This window comes from Artemia franciscana, chromosome 12 (assembly GCF_032884065.1).
Source record: "Artemia franciscana chromosome 12, ASM3288406v1, whole genome shotgun sequence".
NCBI classification, from domain to species: domain Eukaryota; kingdom Metazoa; phylum Arthropoda; class Branchiopoda; order Anostraca; family Artemiidae; genus Artemia; species Artemia franciscana.
Window position 1 is genome coordinate 1,051,092 of NC_088874.1, and position 16,670 is coordinate 1,067,761.

General features: G+C 35.1%; 1 protein-coding gene across 1 annotated transcript in view; it reads left to right on the forward strand.

The window, feature by feature from the left end:
- LOC136033554 (exocyst complex component 2-like) overlaps positions 1-12,239 on the forward strand; it is a 69,972-nt gene extending 57,733 nt beyond the window's left edge. The window contains exons 8-9 of the mRNA XM_065714302.1: positions 1,697-1,750; positions 12,082-12,239. Of these exons, the coding sequence (XP_065570374.1) occupies positions 1,697-1,750; positions 12,082-12,151 (124 nt within the window). The 3' untranslated portion in view covers positions 12,152-12,239. The remainder of the gene's footprint in view (positions 1-1,696; positions 1,751-12,081) is intronic.
- The last annotated feature ends 4,431 nt before the right edge of the window (positions 12,240-16,670 follow it).

A 16,670-nucleotide genomic window follows, 5' to 3' on the forward strand; every position in this document is an offset into this window, starting at 1 on the left:
TCCAAGTTGGGAAGATCAAGCTTTTAATTTTGCTTCTAAAATTCTTTATAGAAAGACTTTTTCATTGTTCATCCTGTTCACGCGGCCTGAGTGGGGTCTGGTCATAACAAAGTGAGATCTAGTCATAATTGGACTCATAACTGAATGGAGTCTGGTCGTAAATGGAGTCATAACTGAGTGGGATCTGGTCATAATTGGAGTCATAACTGAATGGAGTCTGGTCGTAAATGGAGTCATAGCTGGGTGGGGTCTGGTCATGACTGGAGTCACAATGAGTGGGGTCTGGTCATAACTGAGTAGAGTCAGGTCATAAATGGAGCCATAACTGATTTGGGTCTGGCCATAACTGGAGTCATAACTGAATGAGGTCTGGTCATAATTGGAGTCATAACTGAATGGAGTCTGGTCGTAAATGGAGTTATAACTGAGTCGGGCTTGGTCACAACTGAGTAGGGTCTGGTCATAACTGAGTGGGGTCAGGTCATAACTGGAGTTATAGCTGAGTGGGGTCTGGTCATAACTGGAGTCATAACTGAGTGGGGTCAGGTCATAACAAAAGTCAAAACTGAGTTGGGTCTGGTCATAACTGGAACCATAACTGAGTGGAGTCTGATCATAACTGGGGTCATAACTGAGTGGGGTCTTGTCATAACTGGAGTCATAACTGAGCGGGGTCAGGTCATAACAAAAGTCATTACTGAGTGGGGTCTGGTCATGACTGGTGTCATAACTGAGTGGGGTCAGGCCATAAACTGGCATCATAACTGAGTGGGGTCTGGTCATAACTGGAGTCATAACTGAGTGGAGTCAGGTCATAACTGAAGTCATACCTGATTGGGTTCCGGTCATAACTCCCGAATAACTGGAATTTCATTCACGCGACGGTGTTTAATAGAACATTAGTTTGTACTACAGTCTGGGGTGGCATAAACATTTCGTTCTGTTTCACCTGTGGTTCATTTTGTAATTCCTCTTTTGGCTCAAATTATCCCACCTTCTTTTTTTGGATATATAGTATAGTCCTATGGGTCCAAAAATATTTTATGTAAGAAATATATATTAAAACAGGTTTTACTTGAGAATCAGTATGATAAGTGCTTATTTGTACAAGGTTCATTTCAAGTACCAATGACATCGATAATAAAAATAAAAAATTGTGCCTATGACCTATCTTAGGTCTTTTCTTGCCTGAAAACTGCAATTCTTTTTTAAAAAAAATCGTTTGGTTGTTTCAACATAACGAAGTTTTAGGCAGTATTGCCTAACACAGCCTATTGTAGGCAGTGTTGCCTAACACTGCCTATATCTCATTTTGTCAGTGTTGCCGCATTGAACCATTAAAATAAGTAAGTATAAATAACTAGTTAATTTTGACAACGCTTTTATCCTTAAAAATTTAGTCGTTAATAACATTTTCGTTCCCAACACAACTACACTTCAAATGAAAGCTACAGCTCCTTAAGTTGTTTTGTGCCATGTGTTTTAGCTTATTTTTTGTGATTTTTCAACCACTTTTTTTGTTCGACGTCCACAAGTACCAAAAAAGCAGATATATATGGTTGTATAAGATTCAATTTATCCAATTCAAACAAGTAAATTTCACTTAACTGTCCTTAGAACTTCAAATCTTCATTTAGCCTATCTAAATCCGTTCCTGACATTGGCAAATACCAAAATGACACATCTTTAATTTCAGGCGGTATTTTGAGGGTGCAGCTGCGAAGATCCAGCTTGAATCAAGGGACCAAGAGTAAGCATCTGGCTTTTTTCCTTTCTCCTATTCCCTATTCTCTGTTACTCCTCTTCTCCTTCCCTCCCTCTCTCACTTTCTTCCTACCTTTAACTTGATAAAGACTTTTTCAAACCTTAAGCTAACTGTACGGCAAAAGTAAAACAAGGGCAAACATAGTTGTATTGGTAGTATTCTGACCTCTTAAAACGTGCTTAAGTTCCCTCTGAATATAGATGTGGTGCTGTTTGCGTTCTTGATTCATTTTTTAGTTTCTTTTAAAATTGTAACATTCAGATTATAGAAGCATTTTGACATTTTTTTTTTGTGTTGCAAAATTTATTTACTTATGTTTGGAAAATCTTATTCTGGTTAAGACAACTAAAAATTTTGTAAGACGACATTTTTTACCGTTTTTTTTTTACTCCGTATATGAAATGGGTTGTCCCCTCCTCAACGCATCGCTCTTTACGCTAAAGTTTTTAATTGTTTTAAAAAGTAGAATTGTGGCAAAGAGTCAAACTTTAGCTTAAAGAGCGAGGGATTACGGAGGGGACAACCCATTTCATATACGTAGTAATTTCTGTTCGTTTTAAGTTTTAATGTCGCTCCTTACTTTCAGTTAAAAAAACAAGTTTTTATTTAATTTCTAAACGTTTTTTAATTAATGCATGTTTGATTTTGGCTATCCACACATAAATTATTAAAATTAAATTTGCATATTAATTCTTTTTTTGGCTAAATGTTTTTATCAGACGATTTTGAGAAATAAGGGGTGGGGAAGGATGCCTAGTTGCCCTTCAATTTTTCGGTTACTTAACAAGGCAACTAGAATTTTTAATTTATAACGAACGTTTTTTTTTAGTAAAATATATACGTAACTTGAGAATTAACTTACGTAACAAACTTTCATATTTTTATATTTCTATTATGTATATGAGGGGGTTTGTCCCCTCGTTAATACCTCGCTCTTTACACTAAATCTTAAGTTTTGTCCCAATTCTTTAAGAATGACCCCTGACTCAGAAAGGCCGTAGAATTAATAGTTGAAATTACTAAAATTACTTTATCATAAAGAGCGAGATATTTATCTCCTCCTAAATATCTCGCTCTTTATGGTAAAGCATTTTTAGAACCCCTCATTTGCGTAATAATCTCAGTTCGTTTTAAGTTTTAATGCTACTCCTTACTTTCAATTGAAAAAACTTTTTCATGTTTATTTTTTCATTGTTTTTTTTAGTAATGCTAGAAAATCCTGCGATTTTTTTCATTGAATTTCTCTTCCCCCATGACATATTCCTCCAAGGAAATATCCTCCCACATAGCCCCCTCCCCCCAACACCACCCCCCAAACCAAAATAACCCCCCTAAAAACGTCTGTACACTTCCCAATAACCATTAATGTATGTAAACACTGGACAAAGTTTGTAACTTGCAGCCCCTCGCCCAGGGACTGTGGGGGAGTAAGTCATTCCCAAAGACATAGTTATTGTGGTTTTTGACTATGCGGAACAAAATGGCTATCTCAAAATTTTAATCCATTGGCTTTGGAAAAAAATGAGCGTGGGAGGGGGTCTAGGTGCCCTCCAATATTCTTGGTCACATAAAAAGGGCACTCTAACTTTTCATTTCCTTTATAACGAGCCCTTTTATGACATTCTAGGACCACTTGGTCGATACGATGACCCTGGAAAGAAAAAACAAAACAAATAAACACGCATTTTTGTAGATAGGAGCTTGAAATTTTCGCTGTACGGTTCTCTGATACGCTGAATGCGATGGTGGGATTTTCGTTAAAATTCTGTGACTTTTAGGGGGTTTTTCCCCTATTTGCCACAATAAGGCAAATTTTCTCAGGCTCGTAACTTTTGATAACAAAGACTAAACTTGATGAAACTTATATATTTAAAATCAGCATGAAAATTCAATTCTTTTGATGTATCGTTTAGCATCAAAATTACCACGTTACCACGAACTGTATGATCAAGGTGGTATGTAGGACAGGCCTACAATTAATACAACTAAACAAAAATGCATTTTCTTCGGACATTTAGGTTAACCTAGAAGACGTACATTTAGCTGTTAGTAAGATTAATAGATGACGAAATAATAGGGCCATATTTAATGCACAGGAATGGGAAAAATTTGATTCTCTAGATTCTCTGCTCTTTCCTCTTTCTATCATTTTTTCCGAAGCTACTGTATTCTTTTTCTTGTCTTTCTAGTGTGTTTTGTTTTCGTTTCCAGTTCGTTGTTTTCTGTTTCGTTTTTCTCTTTGTATTCTACCAGTGCATAATTGATGTAATAGATACGTTCTGAAATATATTATAATATTAATATATCATATTTATAAAATTACTACTTTTTTAATGAGCTGAATTGAAATTACTTTCACTTTGACGTCGTCTATTTGTATTTTTTTTTTTTTTATTTAATTTCCAAAGTTGAATGTTTGAATTAAATATTTTTGAAAATCACTGCGAGCTAAAAGAATAGTAATACAAATGTGGGTAATATTACTTTTGAGTTGTGTGGCTAAAATCAAAGCCGTAGTAAGTGAATATTATGATATTGGAATGCAAAATATTATGCCGAATGCTATGGCAATTGTTATGTCATTATGGCAAACGTTTTGGCAATATCATTGTCATAATAAGCAAATGTTATGGTTTTATCCACTGCATCATGGTTGTATAAATTTTAATAATAATAATTAAAATAATAATAAATAAGAAAATATCTAAAAGAGTAATTGAACAAAACTCCGGCAACGGCTACGCAATACTGAAGTTAAATATAGCACCATGAAAATGTATTTCATTGCACCATGCACCATTTTCACCATTGCACCATGAAAATGTTTTCAACAAACGTCAGGACACTCGGCAACTCTAGTAAAGCAGGATTAGCATAACTAAACGCCTTTATGCTAATTTTCATTTAAACTTTTTTTTTTTAAGAGAGAGAAGCTTTACTAATTTCAAAAAATTAGTAATAATTATTAGTAATTATTACTATTAGTAATTATTACTATTATTACTATTATTAGTAATTATTATTATAATATTATTATAATATTATTATTATTATAATTATTATTATAATAATAATAATTATTATTATTTATAATAATAATAATTATTATTTATAATAATAGTATTATTATTACTATTATTACTATATTAGTAATTATTAGTAACTATTACTATTAGTAATTATTACAAAAATTAGTAACAACAAAATCGATTAACAAACATAGCCACTACTAGAAGGTTAAATATCCTGTGTCGAGTGACTCAATTAATTAATTAATTGACATTATCAATAAGACATAAATAAATATACAAAAAAAGAAGAAGGAAGAGAGAGAGAAAAAATGACTAAGCCCTCACAAGGGAACCACTCTCACCCTGCATCTCAATCAAATAGGAACTTGTTGACTTGTGATTTAAATGAAGAAACTGATTTGGAGCCCCTAATGCTGTCCGGGAGGCTATTCAAGAGGCTTACACTCACATGGCAAAACACATGAGCTGATATCACTGTATTTCTTATCTCAGATACTAGCTTATCCACATTTCTAGTATGATAAGAATGATAATCAGAATTAGTAGAAAAAATATCCACAAAACAAGCTGGTGAAACACCATTTAAATATTGGTATACCAGTGTTAATAACTGGTATTCCCGTAACTGACCAACATTCAAAATTTTAAAATGGGAATAACAAATATGTGTATCACTAAAATTAGAACATTTTCCCAAAAGACGGGAAATGGGAATAACAAATATGGAATAACAATAAAATGGGAATAACAAATATGTGTATCACTAAAATTAGAACATTTTCCCAAAAGACGAACTGCTTTATTCTGAATTGTCTGGATTCTTCTACAATTAGCATAAAAATTGCTTGTCCAGAGGGCACACCCATATGCAATATAAGGTTGAGTAATCGCACCATAAATAATCTTCAAAACAGAAACTGGGAAAAAATTACGAAAACGACTAAGTAAACCTAGGACGATACAATTTCACTATATTGTTTCCAATTCGAATGACAGTCAACAAAACCCAAATACTTTGTTTCAAAAGCTTGATTAGTTATTGCATAACCAAAGTAAATACTATTCAAAGGATTTATAACAACACCAGTACGGCTTTTACATTTAGGTACTGCAGAACGTCATTTGCGCGAACTACGAGATCTAAAAGTTTGTCTCTGCAACTGTTATTGCTGTGTCGCCTGCAAATGTTGTAAGAACTGCACCAGGAAGATAAAATCTTAGCGTATCAACATATACTAGAAATAAAAGTGGTCCCAAAACAGATCCTCGTGGAACTCCACAATATACTTGTAATGCAGTACTTGTACTATCATTAATCACAACTCGCATTGATCTTCCATCCAAATAAGATCTAAACCACTGAAGGCAATTATCCCCGATACCCAAATCACTAAGTCTACGCAGCAGTAATTCAAAATTAACCGTGTTGAAAGCCTTTTTAAAATCAATAAAAATTGTTAACGGAATCTTTTCACTTTCAAATGCAATTTTGACATTATCAACCAGTTGTTGCATCACCTGACTCGCCGAGTGGCCCTTTCCAAATCCAAACTAATTATTGCATAACAATCCCAAGGACTCAAGATACTTATATAGTCGTCCATGCATGATTTTCTCAAAAGTTTTAGAAAACAGAGGTAGGATTAATACTGGTCTCCAATTAGTCATCTCTTGCTTATTTCCACCTTTGTGCAGTTGTATGACTCTTGCATGCTTTAGAGCATCCGGAAATTCGCCTTTCTCCATTGAAAGACTAATCAAAAATATCAGAGATGGTAATAAATAGATAATAAATATGTAATAAATAGAGATGGTAATAATAAATAGCATTCTACAGTTTTAAAAGCCTTAAGACTTAAGCTATTTATCCCAGCAGAATTCGACTTAATCGTCTGAATAATATTTTTAAGTTCCAGTGTAGTAAACAACCGTGGCTCAACAACCATTGCGTTGAGCCAACAACCATTGCGTTGAGCCTCAACAACCATTGTTGAGCCAACAACCGTGGCTCAACAACCATTGTAGTAAACAAGTGTGGGCTCAACAACCATTGCGTTTCCAGACCCTCTTTCATCAATGAAGCCTTCACCCACATTCATATCACTAGACTGAGCAATATCACTTTTAATTAAAGTCCCAATCTTTGAAAAATATTTACTAAACTCATCAGCAATATGCTTTGGCTCAGTCACTCGTCTTCCTTCCGTTAAAATTTCATCAATTCTGCAATTCTTACGTTCACCCTTCAATACGTTATTTATAGTTTGGAAGGTACCTTTCATATCACCAGCATTTTCTCTAAACTTTTCAGAATAATAATTTCTAGCAGACGATCTTCTTAGAGAATTCACTAAGTTCCTCGCTCGCTTGAAATTTTCCAAGTTTTCTTGCGTACTAAATTCCAGATACAAACGGTAAAGATTGATTTTTTCTTCAATACTTTCTATTATTGCAGCATTAATCCGTGGTTTTCTCGGCTCTTTTTTTACTTTCCTTCAAAATTTTTATCGGGCAACAAGAATCATAAACCGATAAGAGGACGTCTAAAAACTTACCAAAAGCAACTGAAACGTATTCTTTTTCTTCTAAAACTTCATCCCATGATATACAACTAATGGCCTCTTGAAATCCTCTCAAATTGGCCGACTTAAGTTGTCTTACCTTCACTTCCTCTTGACTCCCAGACTTTCCTCTACTCAAAGACTTGAATGAACAAATTATAGGGAGATGGTCAGATCCTGGTATAATCACAACATCGCAAACGCATTTAGAAATTAAACCACCTGGCACAAAAATATTGTCAGTTAAAGTTGCTGAATGATCAGTTATTCTAGTTGGAATTCCAGACGTGGGAAAATAGTTAGACGAAACCATCAAATTAAAAAAATCAAGATGCATCCCACTAAGATTTAATAGGCTAAAATTAAAATCACCCGCATAAATGCAATCTAAATTACTCGCTCTTATTCGTGACATAACACATTCAAAACCCTCAAAGAACTCCTCCGGAACAGCACCAGGATCCCGGTACACCAGACAAAATAGAGTCTTTTCTGGTTTCAAGTTCCACCTCTACCGTAGCAGTTTCAATCTTACCTTCCTTCCAACAAGTCAAATCATCCCTCTTCCTATACCTTAGTCGTTCCTTCAATATGAGAGCAAGTCCACCCCGCTGTATCACAGTTCTAGTTTTTGAAATCAAAGAATAACCTGGAAAAGAATATAAGGAGAGAAGACTATCCACGGTAAGATAAGATTCACAGACGCCAAGGATGTCAATTCGACCATTACAAGACTCTAGAAAACTCGATACCTCTAAATAGGATGCCGTAATATGGCAATTCCACTGTGCAAGACACAGTGATAAATCATCCAATAAATTTATGTCCCCACTCATAATATCCATATATTTACTATATCGCCATGGTTTGACATTTATATGTGCAACATCATTCGCAATATTCGATGCCAAAAACTTATCCGCTTGAAAAGGGTTACTTTCATACAGCCGAAGCTGTGAACGTTGATCTATATTATTACTATTTAATGACATTCAATGGCATAATTTGAACAAGAGATTAACAATAGAAAAAGGGTTTTCAAATCGTAATACACAACAATATGATAAAATAATTTATAAACGAGACTATTCAAATATAATGAAATTAACATAGACAGGAAAAAACGAGGAAAGAAAAAGAAAATAATAAATACTAAAATGAGGAAAAAACAGAGGAAGAAGAGTAAACAAAGAAAACAGATTCATCATGGGAATGGACATATACTTAACAAAAACAAAATAACTAAACAACAATAAACAATAATAATAATACAAAATAAAGGAGTTTTAATTTAGGAGATAAACCCACAGTCTTCGAAGAGATGAATCATTAGTGTCACGAACGAAGATCCGACCTTGATCGGACCACACGCATTTATTCCCAAATTTATCTCGTGCCGCGTTTAGTATATCACATTTCTTGCGCGTAAGATTTTCACATACAAAATTCCACTTTTTGCTAGTTTTGGTTTTGCTTTGAACACAGCCTTGGCAATCTCTTTGCTACGAAATTGCCTCAGAACCGGTGCTACTCTGTCATGTCTGTCTATTGGGCTATTATTCAGGCCTAGTCTGCGTACACTAATAATATCAAACTCAGTTATATTTACAAGACCCATTTTCTCACGTATTACACCCCGCATAGTATTGACTATGTCAACCGTGGCAGATGGCTTAACACCGTGAAATAGAAGTGAGTCTAGTTTCATCTCCTGTTCCAAATCATCCAGTTTATTTTCCATACTGCTAACTTTATCCTCGAATAAATCGATCTGGTGTTCGATTCATTTTAGGAATTTTTCCAGAAAAGCAACCTTGGGAGTATAATCCACAGTGATTGCATCAAGGATATCAGACACAATAACTTCGGTCTGAAAGTTGCCATTCCCTCGTTCTTTTGATTTTTCTTCTACCTTAAGCTGAATATCCTTGCCAATGTTTTCTTTCAAAAGTGCAATGTCATGTTTAGATGTGGCCAGTTGAGCTCGAAGCCCACTCAGATCAGCAGAAGCATTGCTAGGGGATCTTCCCTCAGGCCTACGATTTTCTTCTATGCTACTTAGAGATTTAGCTATTTTTAATACTTCTAGATGGATATCTGGGTCAATGTTCCTATTACCTGAACAATTGTTTAGAGTCATGAAACTATTGTTAATAGATGCATTTTGACTTTTGGAACATCTTTTGTCTCTTGCAAAACTACCGCAAACTCACCGTTATGGAGTTATTATATATTTGCACATTAGGGGGGAGGGTAAAGCATAGCACATATTAAATACAGCAATGGTTAGTTTACGTATTTAATATATGCTATGCTTTACCCCCACCCTCCTAATGTGCAAATATATAGCCCAAATTTGTTTATAAACTATTACAGATTCGCGATTTCAAATATCCAATCGACGAAAACGGAAATGATTGCAATTCTATATGTGTAAATACAAGAATATTTGGGCCCGAATAATTCCATAACGGTGAGTTTGCGGTAGTTTTGCAAGAGAGAAAAGATGTTCAAAAAGTCAAAATGCATCTGTTAACAATAGTTTCATGACCCTAAACAATTGTTCAGGTAATAGGAACATTGACCGATTTCTGGATACGAACACAGTTCTTTAAACGCTTTTTTTACTCCTTTCGTAATTTTCTTTGACGCCCCTCCTTTGTTAGACTCATAATCTAGTAGTTGCCTCTCACTAATGAGTTGTTGATCGTGTGATCCATAGCAGAAAGCCCGATACTTCATTATACCATTTGCAGTTTTCACCAACTCAAAAATCCTAACAGGCTAGAGAGGGTAACCCACGAACTTTGCTAAAGCAATGTTACCTGCCTTGAATTGATTAGATAGGGGGGGGGATGATAATATTCAATACGGCTACTAAAAAAGACTTACAAACAAGCATGGCTTTTTTATTCCCCCACTTTCCAATAAATGACTTCTATATATCCAAAATACAGCTTTGAATACACTTAATCACGGAACACCTCTGATTATATAAGCGGTATTTCACCTGACAAATATTCACAAGCATGCGCATGAACTATCCCATTCCAATTCCCATTCCAGTAGGGGATAAGCTGCAACGAACTTCTCACTTTTCTAATAGAATGGGAAGTGCGGGACCCGGTACACCTATCCCCAGCAGGTTAAGTACAAAAGTACGGCTGGTACTACGGCACTTCTGTACCGTTCCTGCTCCCTTCTGCAAAACTCGACGATTTTTATGCCTTTTTATCGCCAAAAAATAATAGGTTTCTTTTTTCTTAACACTATTTACTATTTTTCTTGTATATCACTAAGTCTCAGGGGATTTAATGTCAATAGCAGTTAAATAAGACAATCGGATTATAAGTGGCTCTAGGGAAACTCACGCAGGTAGAGCAAGCAGGCCTTACTTTATTGAGAGGTTATTATCCAGAAATAATGTGTTCACACAGCGAACTCTCAATCAAGACTCAAAATATATTTAACCGAAAGTGAATGTTGTTATATACGAGCGGTACTATAGTCACACATTCCGATGAAATAAGATTCTGCTCGACTAAAACGCCAAAAATATTTTCCGTGTGCCGTATTGTGAGTTACGTTTGTATAATTAACCAATCAGACTGGGAACAGACAGAAAGCTTGACAAAAAGGGTTGTTCAATCCCGCTTTCTGGGGCTATATGAGAGGAAGGTCGAGATGGGTAGGACACGTTCTGCGCATGAAGGATGCCAGATTGCCAAAGACTGTCCTTTCGGGACAACCATCTAGGGTTAAACGAAAAGCAGGTCGTCCCCGAATTGGGTGGGAGAAAATCTTAAGAAACCATTTAGTGTAAAAATATTGGGCTTTGAGTAGGCGGGGATAGAGGAGAAGCGTGCGTACTGTGTTGGCCTTAGGTGGCTTGGTGCTCAGTTAGTTGTTAGTAGTAGTAGTAGATGAAAATCCGCACGACAATATAAAAAAACGAATGAAAAAATTAAAAACTAAAATCTAAGCTCTTTAGTTACTGTGAAAACCTTTTGTTTTAGTTTTTAAGGTTTTTTTATTGCCTGGTGGACTCCTATTGCTATATTTTTTTTTCATATTTCTGCAATGAGTATAGTTGAAAAGAAGTTTCGATCGAAATATTTATTATTTCTTTTACTCTTATTTCAATGGCTTTGATTTACCTCATTCTTTCGTGTGTTTTTTTCTGCGTTTTCTTCTTTTGTCATGCTTAGTCAGAAAGGCCTTATCCAGGGGATTTACCTCTTTTGACCTCCCAGTCCCTGGAAAAAAAACATCTGCTGATCCGTCTCCAATCACAATTGGAAATCTAAAAAAGGACTAAAAATCTCAATTTCTGATGTAACGAGCACTCTCCAAAGTTTCTGCAACTATGAAGCGGAGGTGGGGATGAGGAGGGGGAAGTCCAGCTCCTATACCGAATAAATTCTCCCAGCTTCAAACATTCCAACTCGCATTGAGCCTTCAATTGATTACGAAATTAGTTCTAAGAGAGAGACGAGGGAAGGGTGAATTTAAGATTTTTAGTCCTTTTTTATATAGTCTTTTTTATATAGTGATTGGAGACCAGTCAGGCCTGGGGGGGGGGTATTTCCCAGGTAGTTTTTTTGCGGGAGTGGGGGACGGGGGGTCAACGCCTAGAATCAGATTATGCCCTTGTTATACCAAAAGCTTTACCAAGTCCAGAATTTTAACAAATTCTAAATTTGCTTCTTGTTTTGTTTTTTAGGATAGTTGATCGAATTCTACGTCGCTACTTGAATAAATCTCGAGTGATACAGATGTGCTTGCAGAGATAAGTTGGTCCGTTTTGCTGTTTTCTCCTATTATTTGTTATATTTAAATGCTTTACTGCCATTATTATTAAATTCTATTTTTGTTTGCGAAGTCATATGTTAACCGAATTCATGTTTAAGGGAACGCAACCAAGTTTGCATTTACTTTAGTTATACACCGTTTACACACCTTTAGTTATACACCGTTTACACCGTACACCGTTTACACCAGTTATACATAGTGATACACCGTTTCTACATTTATAGGGTGACTAGCTTACCCGGTACGCGTTGCTGCGATCTCAAAAGACAGGAAATTCAGGTAAATCCCTCCCAATAAAATTACTCCTTGGAAAATTTCCCCCTGCAAAAAACTTACCCTCCGTGGAAATTCCTCCCGGGAAAGTTCTTCCCCATGGAGAATTTCCCTGTGGAAAATCCCATTACGTATTAACAACAATCGTATTTTTAAATTTAAAAGTATTTGTAGAATTCCCCCCGCGGACAATTCTCACCCCGGGAAAGTGCTCCTCAGGAGAAAACTTCTACGCGAGAAATTTCCCTCCTCCGGAAAATCGCCCAAAAAAAATTTACCCCGGGAAGTCTCTCTCTCCCCCGTTGACAATTCCCTCGGGAAATTCTTTTCGCATAGAATATAACGATCGTATTTTTAAATTCAAAAGTATTTGAAAAATTAGGCTAGGAATGTTAACTTACGCGTCGAAAATTTTGAAGAATAATCTTTGGGGTATCGTTTGAACTTGTTATCTCCTACTATTATTGTCTAAACGGGTACACCGCCACTCAGAGTGTGCATCATGAAAGAGTGGCTTAAAGGGATTGGTCACAACCTTATGCTAGAAATAGAGCTCAAGAGGAAGGGGGGCAGATAGGTTGAACAAAATAGCTGAAACACTGAAGGTGGTTGAGTTGAAGTTGTTAAAACGGAATTGGATTGAGGAACATTACTAGATTATCAGCCTCAGGTGTCTATTCGCTGACATGTCTTAATAGTTGCTGCAGTAGTAAGTTAAGCAAAAATAAGCAAAGCAGGCGCTTGCACAGGGAGGAGGGGCCTGTGACTTTTCCCAATTTTAAAGATTGCTACAATTTCTGCCTTAATTTATTATATTTTCCATGCGATCCGCTGTTTTTGCTTTTTTTAGAATTTGTGTCTCCCTCCGAAATTGATTCATGCATACGTGGGTATATTCATGCCATAATATTCTCTATTTTCAGGCCGAGACTTTTCTAATCCTAAATTCTATCAAGTATCAAATTCTTTCCAATTCTTTAAATCAAATTCTATCAAATTTTTTATTCAATTCCTTAGTTTTTCTAATCTTAAATTCTATCAAGTATTAAATTCTTTCTATGAAATTTTATCAAATTTTCTATCAAAATCTATCAAATTCTTTTGTTTTCTAATTCTAAATTCTATCAAGTATCAAATTCTGTCAAATTCTTTCATTTTTCTAATCTTAAATTCTATCAAGTGTCAAAATCTACCTACTTTTTATCATTTTTTTTTAGCAAATTCTACTATTTTTTCTAATCCTAAATTCTATTAAGTATCAAGTTCTATGAAATTCTTTTTTTTTCTAATTCTAAATTCTATCAAGTATCGAATTCTATCTAATTCTTTCTATCATAATTCTGTTAAATTTTCTGTAAAATTCTATCGAATTGTTCTGTTTTTCTAATCCTATATTCCATCAAGTAAAAAAAAAAAACAAAGTAGTAAAGAATATGAAGAGGTAGCATAGGAATAGAATAATAAGTATAAGAGTATAAGTGTGAGAATAGAATAGGAAGTAGAGGTAGTAAAGAATAGGTAAGAGTTAAGTATAAGAATATATTCTTTACTTTACTTTTATAGATAAAATTTATCCAATATATTGGATAAATATGTTTTCTACACAGTGGCTGACCCAAACTGGAGCAGGGCCACTTTGTCCTCCTTCTTCGTCTTCGGTGAAGGTGCAGTTTAATACTATTTTCCAAATTTCCGCCTACAAATCTGCATGAAAAACAAGAAAAAGTGATCGAACTTTTAGGCTATGAAACTGCCGAGTAAAAATAAAGTGCCTCTAAAGGCTAGAGTGTTAATTGTCCTTTACCGAAGATTTGCTTAAATTTAATTGTAATTTGCAACGCTATAGACTTTAGCAAGGCTACGGTTGGGTTGGGGAGGGCAGTAGTGAAGCTCTAGTTAGTGGTAATTTGTGTTCGTTTTGATGTTTGACTCGAACGTTCGTTTTAACTTTATTTCTTGGGACTATATTTCTAATCCTCTTAAGTTTTAATATGGCCCTTTTACTTTTATTTCAAGAAATGTTTTTGGAAAGTTTTTTTTTATTAATTTTTGTTCGTTTTTTATTGCCGGGTTGGTTAATATAATGAATATTTGCCCAATGTTCAGGTTTTTGGCTTAATAGTTAGAATATCGACTTCCAGTTTAAGTTCTATGGTTGCATTAGGTGATTTTAATGTTATCTCTGATTGCAATCAATATAATTACTGCAGAATTTTCGTTTAATTTGAAATTGTTTGATTCTACCAATTTTTTTGTTTTTCTAATCCCAAATTCTATTAGATATCCAATCCTATCGAATTCTTTTGTTTTTCTATTTCTAAATTTTATCAAGTATCAAATTCTATCTAATTCTTTTTATCGTAATTCTATATACTCCAAAGAATCTTCCCGAGAAAATTTTCATAAGGTCACATATATTTATATATGTATGAAATAAGAAAATAAATCAGGCCTACTCTTTATTCATTTATTTATGACTTTTACGTGAGCGTTTGCTAAGTATGGTGCGGAAAAAATGTCATTTTGACAACTTGGGTGCACATAATGTCTCTTCAACATCGACCTCAAAATTCCCTGAAAGTTCAAACTTAATACCTTGTCCGTTTTTTAAGTATTTAACGTATTCCCTTTTGACAACCTGGATGCAAATAGTGTCCTTTAATTTATTTCAATATCCCCCTGAAAATTCTCTGAAAATTTTGATTTCATAATCTAACCGTTCTTGAGATATTGCACACACAATTTTGACAACCTGGATACAACTAGCATCTTTTGATTTAGTTTAACTTCCCCCTTAATATTTCTTGAAAGCTTCAACTAAATACCATAAGCCGTTGCTGAGATATTACACGTAGGCCCTATGGACAATATTGATGCACATAGTGCCTTTTGATGAAATTCAACGTTCCCCTTAGTATTCTATGAAAGTTTCAAGTTAATACTATTAATTTCTCCTGAAAATTGCAGATATGCCATTTTGACAACCTGGATGCAGAGGGTGTGTTTTGATTTAGATTGGCATTCCAATCAATATTTCCTGAATGGTACAACTTGATAATCTTACCCTTTCCTGAGATATTGCAGACGCACCCTTTTGGTAACTGGGATGCCGATACTGTCTTTAAGTTCAGCATCAGCTTCAACGTTCTTTTATAGTCTCAACTCAATAACCCTTAACTGTTTATCAGACATTGCAGATACGCCTTTTCACAACCTGGATGCATATAGGGTCTTTTGATTTAGTTTAACATCCCCTTAACATTCTATGAAAGTTTCAACTTAATACCTTTAATCGCTCCTGAGATATTGCATGACATTTTGACAACCTGATGCACAGGGTGTATTTTGGTTTACTTCAACACCCCAATCTGTATTTGCTGAAAGTTTCAACTTAATAATCTTAGCCTTTCCTGAGTTATTGCAGATACGCCCTATTGACAAATGGGATACCCATAGTATCTCTAAGCTCAGCACACCCTGAATATTCTCTTAAAGTTTCATCTTAATAAACTGTTTTTCAGACGAAGAAGATAAGCCGTTTCCACGACCTGGATGCATGTAGTGTTTTTTATTTAGTTCAACTTCCCCCTTAGAAATCCCTGAAAGGTTCCATTTAATACCTTTAGCCGTTCTTGAGATCAATATAGATACGCTCAGAGAAGCCCTGTTGACCACTTGGATGCACTTAGTCTTTTGATTTAGTACAATAATCCCCTCAACATTTTCTGAAAGTTTCAACTTTATGCCCTTAGCAGTTTCCGAGATATTATAGATACGTCCTTTGGATTAACTAAATGCAGATAGTCTTTTGATTTAGTTCAACATCTTCTTCAATATCTCCTAAAATTTTCAACTTAATAAGCTTAGCCATTTCCAAGATATTGCAGATAAAATCTTCTGACAACCTGGATGTGCCTAAACTATTTTAATTTAGTTCAATAGTGGTATTAGCAGTCAGAGTCGCAGTTGAAATTGGATTAATAATAGTAGTTGCTGGCACATGTAGTTGCAGTTGTGGTAACAAGAATTCGACATCGCAAGTCGTCACAGTCTTAAGTAGTGGCCATCACAAGCAGTCACATGTAGCCACAGTCGCGATCGCAAGTAGTTGTTGTCGGAAGTAGTCAAATTTGCAGTGGCAAGTAGGTGTAGTCATAGTCCCAAGTGTCGTTGTCGCAAGTAGTCATAATCGCAGTTGCAATTAGTCACAATAGCAGGCGAAGTCGC